Source organism: Kwoniella dejecticola, chromosome 9, assembly GCF_000512565.2.
Source record: "Kwoniella dejecticola CBS 10117 chromosome 9, complete sequence".
NCBI lineage: Eukaryota > Fungi > Basidiomycota > Tremellomycetes > Tremellales > Cryptococcaceae > Kwoniella > Kwoniella dejecticola.
This window is the reverse complement of record NC_089309.1, coordinates 713,799-729,408: the sequence shown is the minus strand read 5'-3', so window position 1 is coordinate 729,408 and position 15,610 is coordinate 713,799. Positions and strand designations below refer to the sequence as shown.

At 47.6% G+C, this 15,610-nt stretch overlaps 5 protein-coding genes across 5 annotated transcripts; all 5 read right to left on the bottom strand.

Annotated features, from left to right (window-relative positions):
• Positions 1-303: 303 nt before the first annotated feature.
• On the bottom strand, positions 304-1,726 carry I303_107229 (uncharacterized protein; the record flags this gene model as incomplete). The annotated part of the gene is made up of 7 exons (XM_065969528.1): positions 304-350; positions 427-542; positions 635-660; positions 774-795; positions 895-1,039; positions 1,139-1,616; positions 1,703-1,726. 7 exons carry the CDS (start codon positions 1,724-1,726, stop codon positions 304-306), a joined length of 858 nt encoding a protein of 285 aa, XP_065825600.1.
• Positions 1,727-2,219: 493 nt separating this feature from the next.
• I303_107228 (uncharacterized protein) lies at positions 2,220-4,409 on the bottom strand (the record flags this gene model as incomplete). The annotated part of the gene is made up of 12 exons (XM_018409909.1): positions 2,220-2,264; positions 2,339-2,375; positions 2,450-2,596; positions 2,760-2,855; positions 2,969-3,175; positions 3,270-3,512; positions 3,567-3,679; positions 3,754-3,800; positions 3,881-3,996; positions 4,096-4,121; positions 4,210-4,231; positions 4,312-4,409. The coding sequence occupies 12 exons, from the start codon at positions 4,407-4,409 to the stop codon at positions 2,220-2,222; spliced, it is 1,197 nt and encodes a 398-aa protein (XP_018260912.1).
• A 266-nt stretch (positions 4,410-4,675) lies between these two features.
• I303_107227 (uncharacterized protein) lies at positions 4,676-5,408 on the bottom strand (the record flags this gene model as incomplete). The annotated part of the gene is made up of 2 exons (XM_018409908.1): positions 4,676-5,266; positions 5,358-5,408. 2 exons carry the CDS (start codon positions 5,406-5,408, stop codon positions 4,676-4,678), a joined length of 642 nt encoding a protein of 213 aa, XP_018260911.1.
• Positions 5,409-5,710: 302 nt separating this feature from the next.
• I303_107226 (uncharacterized protein) lies at positions 5,711-11,755 on the bottom strand (the record flags this gene model as incomplete). Its single annotated transcript, XM_018409907.1, has 19 exons — positions 5,711-6,852; positions 6,919-6,983; positions 7,079-7,144; positions 7,204-7,353; positions 7,417-7,505; positions 7,584-7,693; positions 7,779-7,860; positions 7,951-8,018; positions 8,137-8,215; positions 8,327-8,397; positions 9,168-10,328; positions 10,401-10,465; positions 10,547-10,612; positions 10,691-10,840; positions 10,949-11,043; positions 11,127-11,321; positions 11,451-11,503; positions 11,604-11,673; positions 11,744-11,755. 19 exons carry the CDS (start codon positions 11,753-11,755, stop codon positions 5,711-5,713), a joined length of 3,789 nt encoding a protein of 1,262 aa, XP_018260910.1.
• Positions 11,756-13,338: 1,583 nt separating this feature from the next.
• I303_107225 (uncharacterized protein) lies at positions 13,339-15,506 on the bottom strand (the record flags this gene model as incomplete). The annotated part of the gene is made up of 12 exons (XM_065969527.1): positions 13,339-13,377; positions 13,452-13,591; positions 13,689-13,999; positions 14,071-14,135; positions 14,199-14,216; positions 14,274-14,398; positions 14,475-14,548; positions 14,622-14,692; positions 14,844-14,954; positions 15,105-15,152; positions 15,228-15,258; positions 15,442-15,506. 12 exons carry the CDS (start codon positions 15,504-15,506, stop codon positions 13,339-13,341), a joined length of 1,098 nt encoding a protein of 365 aa, XP_065825599.1.
• Between the last annotated feature and the right edge of the window lie 104 nt (positions 15,507-15,610).

Here is a 15,610-nt window from a genome sequence, read left to right as displayed (position 1 = left end):
GGGAAGCATAAGCCTTCCAAATCCAATTTTCATGCACTGTATCCACAGAATCTAGACGGATGCTAAGTCGGTGAAGATATCACGCCCACTCACAACGTTCTTACCATACCCGCCAACAAAGTTGGATCTCTCGTCATTATTCCCACAGCATCGCCTTCAGGTAAGCACGGTGAGACTCCATTTATCGGGATTATTCCGTGAGACATCTGCCTCACGAATACGATATTACCCATATCACCGGACTCAGTCAGTACCCCAGTCTCACCAATCAGTCGGATTCATGTGATTATACCTGGCACTCACTCATATACCGTATACACCGACCCTTGCAGCAGGGAAGATGGTGGAGCCTGTGTTCACAATGACGAAAGGGCAGAGTGGTCAGCTCCACCTATCGAAATGAGGGGCTGGACTCCACCGGCTCACCTGAAGTGTCACTTGTGATTGCCATGTCAAGCCACGGATAAGCCGCCAGACCAGCTGCTGCGCCAGACGACGAGCCGCCGACAGACTGCCACCCATCCGCTCGGCAGGAAAAGGGGCTGAAAGAGAGACCGCATCATGACGTTTGAGCCGTCACGGCGTTGATCTAAGTAAGCTGATCGAAGATTGATTCTCACGAGAGCGGACTCACTATAGTCTCTGAGAGTTTTCCTCGATCTGCATGAATATCATCAAGAAATCAATATCTTAGCATCGTTTCATTCGACCGTACTGTATGTACAGAGTTTCAACCGGTCGAGATTTGCTTTACCCAAAGATGATTGACTCACGTTCGGACCCCTAAGGACGAACCTTCCGCCAAAGACATGACATATGTTCAGCAAACAGATAAGACTGATAATATATCTCAAACCGTTTCGTGCTACATTCAATAGCTCACTGTACACTTACTCAAGAGTTTCGCTCTTACCGACTATACTGACGCCGGCATCAACAAGCTTTTGCACGAGCGTGGCATTTTTCTCTGCCTTTTCACCATTTTGCTGGATTATCCAACTTCCGCACCCGGTGATCGTTCCAGCCATGGCGAATATATCTAAGTACATGGACCTTCAGTACTCAGCCTTTTTAGCATTCCGTCCGTAGTGTCACTATCGGGATTGATCGTTTGGCTGAACCTACGGAGCCGACATACCTTTGACAGAACAAGTGAGACCAGGATGAGACCTCCTCGACGGCACATGTATCAACAGATTGCCCCTCTCGTCTTTGCTGTCAAGAGTTCGGAAGATACCTGAGACATCTTGAGATGGATATATTCCGGAAACAAAAGCAGAGTGTGGATCCTGATAGACCCGATATGTTCCGTAAAGATCTAGCTGGTCATCATGATTTCGGGCAAGGTATGGACCGTTTTGGAAAGCTCGGCTAGAGCGAGCGGCCACTTTCATCGGACTAGTTAAACCGTAAATTTCGACTTCGGTGGATGTCATATCGCCTGAACCATCTTCTGAGAGTAGCCTCGGACTCCGAGTCCGTGTACTTCCAGCGACTACATGTTCGAATCTTCCTGAGTGAATGTGATGTAAAGCAGGCAATTTAGAGGTGTGTTCAGGCTTGTCTAGGGGACAGAAGTAATTCTCTTCCTCCCCATGCCCATTCTTCATGTGGTACTGACACCAGAGTCATTCAGTCAGCTTGTCCACGCGCACAATCCAAGGTGTACAATCTCCCTTGCCACACTGCATGCCGCACTTACGCAGATGGACTGGTCGATCTCCATCTTTGGCATTGGTGGATGCCGCTCGATATTACGATTGATGCCCGGTGCCCTTCGTGGATGTGAATTTGCAGCTGCCGTTGTTGCTTGATCGATCGGAGCATTTGGGGGCGAAGTGCTCACTTTGTAGCGAAATAAAGGCCGGTGCAGAATGCACAGCTGCTGTGGCTCCATGGTTCAATCGCAAGCGGTCGAATACAAAACATCAACTTCCTTTCATTGAAAGGGATTCATGTAGAAGGCAGATCGTCAGTATGCCGATGACATCGGACGTGGTACGCATATCCGTGGCGTATTCAATGCTCTTAGCACTACGCTGAGACGTACTAATGGCAATCACACATCATGGCATCAGAAAGCAAACATATGTCAAAGGCAGGACATAGTACCTGTACAGCAATGCATTGTTTACTTATCTGAAGTAAGGTTCAATCTGGGGATCATAAAGGTCGACAACGGTCAGGACACTGAGCCGATGACTGCAGTCTCTTCGATGTCAAAAGGCAGTCTCTCCCGGCTTTACTGATACCAATAGACCGTTCTGTGCAGCGCAGCAACGTCATCAGTACCGATTGACCATCACAATCAGCATAGGCTTTCAATGAAAAGGCTCACCTCACTGAAATGATCAATCAGATCGGCGATAGCGAGACTGCAAACGTTGAAGCAGAATGCAAAGATATTTAGCAAATCACACTGAAAGTTTGAGAGACAGGGTGGGCTTACTCAGTCCCTGGTCCACCGTATAACCCCATACTGATAGTCTGCATCTCCTTCGCATCGCTTATCGGAGAGAGGTAAGAGACTTGGTCAAACGGGCAGGTGTATCCTTGACCCTGGCCGCACGGGATATCTTTCCAATAGACCATTGGGCTGAATGAATGTTGATGGATGAAAAGATGATTTACCATCAATGTCAGCCGCACCAGCTATTTGCTTGCATCACCTAGGCGATCCCACATGAATGTGGCACCAGAGCGGAGAGATAGCTGATCATGCACAGATTGTCGAGGTTTGACGTCCTGACTCGACTCACTTCTTGCTTTTACCTCTCAAGAGCTTTTGACTTTCACCTTGAAAGCTCTCTTCTCTGAACTCAGGTAATCTATCACCATCCATGAGATCCATCAAGCTAATTTCTTATCATATCAGCTACCATCTTTTTGCAGCAACCTCTGAAAGCTAAGGCAAGACGTCCGCTTTGAGAGGAGACACCGAGATCAACTTCAATGACTATACACTTACACAGTATCGGTCCCCAGAAAGTGTCGAACGTAGTCACCAGTAGCATGAGACTTTTTCTCCAGCGACCTGATCCTACTTTCGGCATCGTCTGTATCTCTCGCTTTCTTCCATGTTGTCTGCGTGTTATGCCCTAATGGAGGGTTCTTACCGCCGTGTTTTGCCTGGTAGCTGTCCATAATTCCTTTCCCGATGTGCTTGTATTGGTACCTGGGCGTATTGTCAATCATATTGAGCGGATACCGAAGTTGTGAAAGATCCCGACTACCGATATTGTGCGCATGTAGTAGAAGCCTCGACTCACAGTCCCCATAGATTGGTAAATTCCTCTCCAGTCATCATACCTTTCCAAACGGACATGGTCTTCTGCATATTCATATACTGGACGCTATATTGGCCGCCTGATATTGCCTTGGCAGAATTGACGAAGGACTCCAAAGCCTTTCTGACTTCAGGTTGCATAATGCTCAAGTCGTCATTGGGGACAAGAATCTTGGTTATCCGCTTGGGGTTCGAAGTGAGTCTCAAGTTCTTCGATTTCGAGACCCTGAGCGTAATAAATTCTGTCAATGAAAGAGTCGAGAATGTGCAGTGTCCTCACCATTTCCTGATGCTTCCTGTGAGTACGCTTGGATCTCTACTGAGGAGTCCTACTGTATCGGCGACTTCGATACCTGGACAGATCCCATCCATGGGGAACATACCCCACGAAGGCTATGTATACAAGTCAGCAGTGTCCGTTCATCATCGACGATATGATTGTCTGAACTTGCGGCAGATCAGCTCACCCTCCAGCCGTAGATTCCGCTTATAGCAGCTGGATCCCTGATCGAGGCTATTGAGCCAGACATATCAACACATTAACTCACTTTCAATCGGGATCAACTGACAGATAAGTGGTTGGGCTCGACTTACCTGCAGTATCTGTAGCCACGCAGATGTCGAGCCAAGGATAACTCGCTAATGCAGCAGCAGCTCCCGTTGAAGATGCGCCCGAGGCCTGCCATCTATCCGCTCGGTCGGTGTACGGTCTGCGGGAGGTCACGGGGTGAAAGTGAGGACCCCGAACTCAGTCGAACGAAGAGTGCGATGTGACTCCGGATCTGGAGAATGGGTTGAAGTTGACGTACAATGGTCCACAGGGTGTAGTAGATGTCTAATCAGCAACGATCATCGGTAAGCCCAGCACACTCTTCAGCATATATGCCATATCTATTTTTGAAATGGTCCGGTGATGCGCTTACGAATTCGCCATTCCCGACAAACCTGTCAACAATCAGCTACTAAGTTCGGCTTATATAGATTGGACTAGCTCTCTTGAGCGTCAAAACAGATCTTCGACTCACTCGCTACATCTCGTCTTCCCTACTATGACCATCTCGTCATCCACATCCATAAGCGCCTCGACGGCAGGTGCAGTATAACCAGCGGGCTTTTTCGTCATTTGGAGAAGAGACTACCGTGATCCGCTATTGTACCTTTCAACTCGATCGCATCTGGTAGCGATTCCGATATGTTTCATTAGTCATTTGTAATTAGTAATTGGTAGTTTGAGTGTCATATCACCAAGCTATCAGTATGTGAATGGCAGAAGGTGTGAGTGACGACCCAATCGAGCTCACTTTTGATCGTCGTTCTCAAACCCGGGGAAGTCATACGTGAAGGCACCAAAACCTGCTTCAAGCCTCTTCCTTCCGGATCCAGCATTTGTCATGGTGTATGACTACCTGGCTGCTTCTTGCTTGGTAGAGTAGCTATACTGAACGCTTCGTTCGTATCGCTATAAGCTCTATAGGCTTGTTGGAGATCCAGTTGACCCTGTCCGTTCTGGTCATTGGAAGTAGAAACGATATATGGGCCGGGCTTATGATGATCAGAGAATGAAGCTTTGTGAATTACGGGTGCATCATCTCTGGCTCGGGCTTCAAAGGGGGAGGTGAGCGTAAAGGCTAATGCGTGATCGAGGATGATATCAGTAGTTCCATATTTCTTCTTGAGCATTTCCAAAGCGTCTTCATCGATCCGAATACCCCCTGCTTCGTTACTTGTGGTATGAGGGGATGGTAAGATAGCCACATTCCTTAGCCAGCCTGGATTCAGGACGTCATCGTTTGTGAGGCAGTTCGTGATATAAGCATCGAGATCTTGCGCTGTGAGTTTGCCTTCAAAGGATGTTTCTGGTCTGAGAAGAGTTATTGATTCTTGTGCGAATGATCTTGAAATGCCATCCGAGGGCATGGTTATATTTTCGCCTTCTTCATGAGTGTAGTAGTCCACGTCCTTTTGGCCTACTCGGTACTGCTGAAGGTAGACTTGACGTCAGTACCGTCTTCGCATGTGCAGGCGTCGATCTAGGTAGAATCAGGAGCGTCGCACTGGCTCAGTGACTTACACGTCCGTTGGGATAAGCCTCAAAAAGTGACCAGTCTTTCTCCTGTGTCATCTTATTAAGTATCCAAGTTAGGCAGAGGTCCAAAGTGCGAAATGCTGAAGGACGCACGTTGTGCCTGTTGTGTAGTGATCAGTACAATCATTTTGGTGGATCAGCTTTATATAGAGGATGGCGAGTATACGGGTTGATTGGTCTTCTCTATTTGTTTAGCACATCAGCAGCACTGCTTTCCACTCAGTGATCGCCACTGGAGAACTGTGTCTTCGCGCTCCACAGAAATAGTCTACGCTTCTGAAAATCGAGCAGTCCAGATCTCGCCCAGATACATTCAAAGGAGATGATGCATCACAAACTTATCCCCACGCAAAATTCCCTCCCCTCCTTTCTCGATTAATTGGTTCTCCATTATCTGTAGGGTCCACCCCTGCATTCTCGTGTGGATCTGGGGGACCTTGGTCCGAGTTTGATGAACTAGCTATATACGGAGCAGATGATGCCCCTGCGGTACTTGGGGAAACGTGGTGTTGTGAGTAAGGCGGAGTAGGTCCCGCATGACTAGCAGTATACGGTAAAAGGTTATTATATTTATCCCTGATTCTAGTTGGCGTCGAACCGCTCTCGACCGGCGAAGAGGTGCCCATGAGAGATCTGGCATGCCCAGCTGATGAAGGAGAAGGTCCCTGTCCGGTCTCGGTAGGTGAGCCGAAAGTACGTTGCCGCGTCCCACTGGAGTCAGCTGTAAAAGGTGAGATATATTCCGAGGGGGAAGTCAACGTGTTGTATCGTTGATGTGGATCGCTCGGTGAACGAGGGGAATTACCGGGGGTTCCGCCTGATCGAGAAGATGATGGCGGAGGAGGTGGAATAGCACTGAGGAAAGGATGCTGGTTGTATTGATGTATTTCTCTCATTCCGCTCTCGTTCGATGGTGATATGGGCGATCCGCTCGATGTCGGCGTCATATTATACCTTGCACCCCCACGGCCCATCGCTCTGATATAACCCCCTGATGATTGGCTAGCCGAACCTTTCTGACTAGGCCACGTCGAAATGGCGTATGTTCCACTCGAGCTAGGTGGGACATCGCTGCCTACTAGGTCCAGTCTTCCAGTAGATGCGTTCCCAGGTCGATATCCCTCAGAGTAGTACTGGTCGACTTGAGATTGGGTTTTCTTTCTCCTGAACAACCATATGCCCAATACAACCAACAAGGCCAAGACAACAACTCCACCTGCTGTTCCTCCTGCTAGTGCCGGTATGTTCAAGCGTGCACCACCTTTTGCGCCCTCCCTATCCCCAGCCGTACTTCCCGCTGTCGCACCTCCTGTCGATACGGGCGACGAGGTATCCGAGCCATTGCTTTGGATTGTTTCGCCAGTCTTGATACTGGAATTGACCATGGCGTAGTCGAAACCCAATACGTTGTCGGGCGATGCACCTTGATTGGTCATCTTTATCGTATGTTCACCATCTTCTAGCCCGGACGCAGTGAACACTGATTATCAGGTTTTATAGATCAGCTAACGGGTGAGTAGCGACGTATGTGGACGTTCTCACTTACTGGTCACTTGATATACCATTTGCCAATTGTGAGCGTTAAAGACCTGTTGTTCCGCTCCGTCCAGACTGCGCGAAGGAGTGGTATTCTCATCAGCGGATCGCCGGAGAAGATGAAGATGATCAGAGGGGGGAGAGGGGGGCAGGGCGGTCGGTCATCTTACCTGATCGTGTAATCCCCATGATCGTTATTCACTCCTCCATATACCTGTATCGACGAACCATTGAACCTGTTATCATATCATATTCAGTCAATCCAGATTGACCAGGCATTTCTCATCGAAATCACCTGAACTCCATTGATGCTCCTTGAGTGGATGACATGTGGTCCGTCAGATTATAATATCCGCCCGTCCCATACCCATAGGAAATCCAGTTCGAGTCATACTGAATCGATGGTGACGAGTCGTCGATATAGGTTGTATACATGGTAGACGGTCTGACACCTATTTAGCCGAGCCACGCCATGTGCCTCTCAGCATAATTGGGATTTGGGACTCACATGGTATGGGTGATGGTCAGATGATCGATATCCAGCCAGACATTCTTCTCTTTAGGGCTCATCGTAGCAGACGGGTAATTGGTCACTCGCTAGCAGATCGGTTTCCGATAAATTATTGTTGTGTAGTCAGCGAGATGATAATGATCAACATGCGCCTATGTACTCACTATAATATGCTCTTTCCTCTCATCCAACCGCATCTTCTGAAATAACATCGCTTGGAAGACACTATCCCCGACTCCATCGTACCGTTCTTCAGGCGTATCGTCCACCTTGACTGTCATCATGCGTACAGTATCACACACCTCGTCGTCAACCTCCGAGCGGAAATCATCAATCATTTAGACACAAGTCTGACCCACCTCCATATACACCATGATTCGGCCGTTTAGATCCATAGACCGTTGTTCCAGTCCCATTGAACCTATATTCCATATAATCGCCCTACACACAGCCCGAGTTCCAATTCTTTGATTAGAATTCATGGGTACTGTACTATCACAGCCTTGGAAGGCAGGCGGGAAAAAAGCTTACCTCGCCGAAGGTACCGTGGAAGGTGGATTCACTGTATCTGCCAGTCAAGGTGTCGGGGTATTTCGATTCTGTCATGTCATTGCAAAGACAGCCATCATTAGCTCGGCATATTCGTCCAGGTTTCGCAATCCTCTCATGGGTCATGATCGTCTGGGCGATTTTAAGGAGTTTTCACGCTGCACTCACTCGGGGTATGTTCCACAATCCATCCTTCATTCGAGGGATGTCCAGTATAATATCTAATTTGGGGGGAGGCATCGTCGATCTATGTCATATACGTATCTCACCCATCAGCGAAACAATCCATTCACCTTGCGCTCCTTCTCGTCTCGGTCAAATCCTTGGCTGTCCAGACCAAGGTGTGCGGAGTACTCACAACGATGTTCATTCCATAAAAGTCCCAGCCTTTCAAGAGGAACAGTCTTCTAGGTTGCTGATTTTCTACTGCTATACGTATCCGGAATCTAAGCTTATGCTGCTGACGCACAGTCCTTGACTTCACTACGATCTACGATCTGTGAGAATTAGAGTAAACGTGTTTCTGCTGTTTGCGGACGAGCTCTGCAGCCGTTCGCTCCTCTCTTCTCTGGTGGTCACTTCAGTGTAATCTGAGATGAGTCTTTCAGATTCGATTTCGTCAAAACATGATCAGTCAACATGAGCAAGTGAGTTTAGACTGTGAGAATCACTGAACATCCTTCGACTTTGATCCCTTTGACGCTTATTCCCAGACATGCACAAACAGTAAAGGGAATCAACAAGAGAAGAACCGAGCTTCCAAGTGATCTCATCTCATCTCCTCTGATCCCATGTGTGATTGATAGACTTCCTCTGGCGTTTCAGCGTTTCACATCGTATACGATAGATTTGACCGCGAGAGGCCTGCCTTTGATCACCTAAGCGAGGGCGATTGACAGGACCGAGCGATCGAATGATGTCCGAGCGAGCATCCAAGCGGTTTTCAACATGTTTGAGCGTTTTTAACCTGTATCATACGACATACATGACCTACACAGTTACAAACAAAAACACCAAGTATCAGCATCTTCGAAACAACTGCTGGTTCCTGATCAATTTGCTTCCGACTATTACTGTACATGCATGAATGACATCGATCGATCTTCTGCATAATAGACCACAAAACAACACAACACAACAGAACAAAAGATGCATATCCAATCCGTACTGATGTCGAAACCTGATCGAAACTTACTGACCCCTTCCGCCGCCAGCTGCAGAAGGCCGCTGGCCAGGTAATGGTTCAGTCGCCTGTTGATAATCAGGTGGTAAAGTCCCGTAATTCTCCTCTTCCTCCGAATGATCCAAACCCAATGGTCCCATATCTTGTTCCCTACCTGGAACATACATCCTCTGCCCCGAAGCTATCGATGAGGTCCTCTCTCTTTCTCTCGGACTAGCGAAGGGTGCTCGTGGTCGAGGATCACTCAAAGATGGTGAATTGTGGCCGTGATTGTGATCATGATCATCATCGTTTGACGTTAATGGATCATCCGACAAATTCGATGAAGGTATAGGAGGCAACGCGGTAAAAGGTAAACTGACACCGGGTGTCTTATTGCTCGTACTTCTCGTTCCCGCAGCGCCCGCCGTCCCGCTAGAAGGTACAGCTGCCGGAGGTGTCATTGGACCTGTATGAGTATGACCCGAGTTCGATTGATGGCCAAAAGTAGCTGATGACGGCGCATTGAATGGGTTAGAATATCCCTCTTCTCCGCCGGCAGAGGGTGATCTACCGCTCGATGAAGGTGGTACAACAGATCGAGGATACGAAGTCGCATTTGACGATGGCGGAGCAGGAAGGGCACTTAAGAAAGGCATGTTGGTTTGATCCATATCTCTTGCCGATGTCGATCCACTCATAGGATGTCCATTGAGCGAGCCTTGATTCTGGTACCCTGAATTATTGTAGCTTTCATCCCCATTCGAGCTGGACGAGTGGGTACCGGTCGGATCGTTATACTGATTATTCGGATGTTGGAACGGTTTCACTTCTTCGCCATTTAGATCCATGGGTTCTTTGCTTTTCATAGGGTAGGGATAACCTTCTTTATTCTTGTGCTGTTTGCGACAAAATAGGAACCAAGCCAAGATGCACACTAATGCCAGACCCACTACGCCTCCGACTACTCCTCCTACGATCGCTCCGATATTGCTCGAGCCGCCCGACGAATCCGAAGAGCCGTTGTCCGAGCTGGAAGAGGTGGTATTGGTACCGGTTGTATTGTGAGGCTGACCTGAGGGGTCGATGGTAGAGTTGACGACAGCATAATCGAAATCCAAGAAATTGCCGGGAGGACCGCCAAGATTGATCATCTGCAATACATGAGGTCCGTCTGTCAAATTGGTTGCCGTGTATACTATGAATACATGTAGGGTTATGAAATCAGTTTCCTTCGACATGAGACGTTTAGACAGGGTATTGCACGTACAAGGTGTCTGAGGTTGAAGCTGATAATAAGACCCGTTGTACTTCTGTTCTGGCCCATTATCCAGGCTAATCTCACGCGAGGATCGTCTTGTCAGCAGCTTCTTTCGCATACCGGCGTCTAGCAATTCCAAGCTGTAGGTAACTCACATAATAGAATAATTCCCATGATCCGTATAAAGTCCCCCGAAGATCTGTACACTGGATCCATTGAATCTGCCATTTATTGTTGGAAAATCAGCTCAGTCGGGAGGTCGTGCGCACGAAGAGTGATGAACAAGGCGCTCGACTCACGATAATCTCATCAGATCCGTGGGCTTATTACTCAGATGCGAAGTCGTATTGTAATAATCCTTATTCGGATTCCCTTCTGTCCACCCAGATCCGAAGTATTCTACCGCAGACGAGGTATCATCGAAACTTGTTGTGTAAACGTTGCCCTCACTGCCAGCACGTCACCGCGTCAGCGGATTTCCTCGATCGCAATTATGTAGAGGTGTTTTCGCAAGGGTGTAGCCGTGAAGCACAATGCATTGACGCAGTGACACTCACACTGGGACCGTGATGACCGCATAATCTATATCGAACCACCATTCATCCCCAGGTTTCGGTGCTATATTATTCTTCGACGGCGTGTTCTTCATTGTCTATACAGTATGCTCAACGTTAGTGACCAGTGACTTGTGGCTAATGAAATAGAATGTAGATGCCTGACTACAGCATAACTCACCAGAACGTGCTGTTTATCGGTTCCCAGACCCGCAGCCTGATATATCAAGGACTGTAATTTCGGATTGAGCGAATTCCCATTCTGGAATTGGATTGTCCCTCCGTCTAACTGCGTCGAATAGTACCCATGATTCGCACGTTTGGCTCCGTATACTGCAATCGCCGAACCGTTGAACGTCAGAGTGACATAGTCCCCCTAGATACAGTGATACCAGGTGTAGTTACACGATGACGAGTCAGCTATGACGGAAACTTCAGTCAAATATAATTTGGTCGGTCTGGTCGGTCGAATATAGGAAGGAGGGATGGGGTCGATCAAACTCACCTCTACGGGCGTAGCTTTAAAAGTCTGCTTGAAGTAATTCAGAGTTTGATCATCTAAATCACACACCAATCAGAACTGCGCTCGCCTATCGTTCAAGAAGTATCTGATGAAGATGATTTTTGAGGAGAATGGATGGGAAACTCGAATACTCACCTCCAACATGATCTTTTGACCACGTATCATTCTTTGAGTAATATCGGAATTGCGGGGAAGAATCGTCAATCTGCCCTCATCGATTCAATTAGCATCTTGTTCTTACTTCGCGGGCATGCGGGTGGATCTTGGAGACTTACCGTGATATTCATTGTGTATCGTCCACTGCTACTCGGAGGGCGTGATTTAAAAACCTACTTGGGCGAGGTGAATAATCTAAACTTTTGACTCTTGCTGATCAGACTTTCAGGAGCGATTACTGCGACCAACAGGTCTCTCTCTCTCTTTCTCTCTTATTCCAGCGCACAGACTTTGTGCAGATATCGTCGCGATCCCCAACGAGTTTGCTGATTCAAGACCGATAGTCTGGACAAAACTTGAGTAAAACTTTCCGCTGCCTCTGTGGGTATGGAACGGATGGACCAGTATAAGAAGATTCTGTGATGTGTTGTGTTGTGTCGTATTTGCGTAATCTGCCTTTCCTTGCCTTTCTCTTCTTCCAAGCTGTACGGTATCCTGGCAACCGTTCTCAACTCGCACTTGAAGCCCGCTGACTCGATGATTGATGACTGATGAACGGTGAATCCGAAGTAGTCCGATCTCAATAAAAAGAGGAAATGACGGTGTTGACTGAACTCAAACCTAAGAGAGTAGCGTTGGAAGCGTACTTGACAACGATGATGGTGAAAGCGAGAGTGATAGTGACGGCAATGATGCGATTGTGTTGAGTGGTGCGGAACACAGCGGAGGCCGACAGACTAATTTCAGTGTTCGAAGATCTGTGCGGGATTGATGTATAATGAAGTTCAGTGCGTCCTTCGATGGCACTGTAGCTAGCTGGACCTCTTTGCCCCAGAGTGAGCGTTTATGTGAGTGCAGGATTAGAGTAAGAGCAAGATGAGAGATCGATCAATCGTGCATGAAGGTGGATTATCATAGCTATTCATATCCACCTTTCAACAGCATGGGTCGTGATTACTGACAAAAGGCAAGGAAAGGAAAGGGAAGATGAAAGAGCACTGCCCGAGGAAGCCGAGGCGGGGTAAAATACAACTAAAAGCTATACCTCGATACGTTAACACACTCGTACCTTATCAGTGCCTCCTCTTTCCCTCCTCCCCACCGCTCACCAAATGCAGTACTCGAATACGGGTAGTTGATGGAAACAACCTTACGTATACAAATACGCTTTCCCCTTGGGCGTCCCGAAAGTACTATCATTGATGCGTGAAGCGCGATGCATCATTTATAGCTTGCAGATTTCACTTTTTACTCTAATCCGCATGCAAGTCCAAGTGATCGAGCTGATTATGATTAGATCAGGGTATATCCCCTCAGATTGCTTATTTCCGGGGGTCTCACAAGTCATAGATAAAATAGGTAGATAAGCTTCCGAGATTTCGATCGTTTTCTACCGTGTGGCAAATTACCCACACTCCATCAAACCGGCTGTATGATATGTACGAATGTACAGTGTTGGATGGATAACATTTTAAGAGATTGTGTATCTATACAAATCAACATGTTTGCTCATTCTAGAGACAAGAGACAGAGACACATATCGCCATGACGATCTCTTCTGAGACCGATAAATCATTCAAAGTCTCACAGTGTGTCTGATATGTACTCGAAGTCTCATCCGCAAGTCACAAAATACAGGTTGACTTCCAAGAACAGGTACTGAAAGGAGTCTCTTTCTACTGTCATTCGCCCATTCCTAAGTAAGCCGTCTACCTCAAGCGGTCGAAGGTTGTATAACTTCCTGTACATCCTCCTACATAACGCAGGTCCAGCCTCGGGCGTCAGCGTCAACAGATAGCGGTAGATGCGTAAGAAGGAGTAACACACCTTCTCCGCTTCTCGCTTCATCTCCTCAACTTCTTTGACTAGCTGCTCCTTCTGCTCAGCAGTCTGTCCTCCGTCTACAGTATGATGTTGTTGGTCTTGGAACCTATGAACAGCCATCATACCCAAAACAGCTTTTCGGACTGGGAACAACGCATCATCAGTTTGCCGTTCCTCCCAGGAATCTTGCTCGAATTGAGGGTGAGGAGGAAGGCGAGAGTGAGAGTAAGCAAAACTCACAAGTCCCCTTAGCGTCAAATCCAGCTTTGACATTCGGTAATAGGTCAACAGCCGCGCCGGAGTCGGAAGTGACGTCTTTGACGGATATATCTGCATCTTCCTTCAACCATTCATCTTGAAGCAGTTGCGCGGCAGTCGGTCGGTTCGTGGGATCGATAGTCAGGCATTTCTTTACGAAATTTCTCGCCACGTTAGATACGCCTGCCCAGTATTCGGCGGGTTCGAATTTGTAATCTCCGTTGCAGATAGCTTGCATCTCTTCGTACTGCGAATCCCGATCGAAAGGCGTGTAACCACACAAGAGGAAGTACCTGAGAACCTTTAACATCAGCAATTGAATGATCGTACAATCTGTGGCTCGAAAGGTCCTGATTGAACTCACGTGATCACTCCGATGGCCCAGATATCAACTGGTTTCCCGTGACCTGCCTTCTTGAATATCTCAGGCTATGTTGGGTCAATGAGTCAGCATCCTGTAGTCGAGGGAGCTCTGACATGTGGGATGCTCACCGCCATATATCCCGGAGTCTGAGCGTGGTGAAATTGTCAGCTAAACGTCACGAAGATTGACTAAACTGCACTCACACCGCAGGTAGTGGTCAATATAGAGAAATTGTCTTCATCTAACACCTTCGATAATCCGAAATCAGCCAACATCAGATCTGCGCCTTCTTCTTTGTTCTTGAAGAGGATGTTCTCCGGTTTCAGATCTGTTTAATCTCAACTCATGAGCGCGCCCGTCGTAATATTTTCCCGAATTCATCTCGTCCGTGGATCGTCACTCACCTCGATGGACAATCCCTTGATCATGCAAATACTTCACGGCCGACGTTACCGTCCTGACGATGTTGGCTGCGTCCCTATTATTCGAAAGACAAGTCAGTTGAGCGCTGCGCGATGAGGCGAGGCGAGATACGAATGCTTTCAACTGACTTTTCAAAGTAACTTCCCCTGGCGCAAATCCTGTCGAACAATTCTCCTCCAGTACATAAATCAAATACAAGCTACAGGAACCTCACATTAGCTAGAAAGCCCCAAACACAGACTTTACGCAGAGAGACATCATTTCTTTGTGGTGGGGAGAATTGTTTCTAGGAAGTAAAAGCTGCTTATGTGTGGGAGCGAAGGAGTGATGAGGTGTGATAGTGAGCTCACGTATAGGTTATGGGTAGTCTCGAAGAAATCATGCAATTGCACTATATTCTTATGTCCTGCTGATACCCTCTTCAGTACCGCGATCTCATTGCGGACCATATGTTCTCTCCCCTACAAGTACGTACAGAATAGCAAGATGTCAGCTGAGGGCAGACAGATGGGCAATGTTTGACAGCAGTATGCTTCGCATCGCATGACACAGCCTGAGCGTGAATATGATGGGTTCTCAACATTGTGCGAGGGACGGGATAGGGGACTCACAACTAAGAATTTCTTGTTCAATACTTTACAAGCATAATACTCCCCGGTCTATCGGTCTAATTTTTAGCTCATGCCCATGCGTGTATTCGGGCATTAGGAGGATGGGTACGAAGAGGTACTTACGGTGATGTGTACACATTCTTTCACTACAGCGCTGTAGATGGGATCATCACTTAGTCAGTGTGCTGTGATCTTGCTCCTGCGTTGAACTTAGAGACATGGAGGATAGGACATACTATGTTCCGCTACAAGGTGATAGCAAGGAGTAATCAGCTCCGTCTCCCGGTGTTATTATGAGACCCAAAAGACTCATAATCGTATAAAACACGAAACTCACCTTCCTAATGTCTTCCCGGTCTTGTATTGACACGGAACAGTTTGAGGAGCAGGAGTGGGCGGCATCGTTGCTTGTGTTGATGCTCTGGAGGCTGAGCGATATGAGTATTTGTTGCTGATGATGAAGAAGAAAGGAATGTGTGAAGCTGCTCTTGATGTTGTAAGTCGGA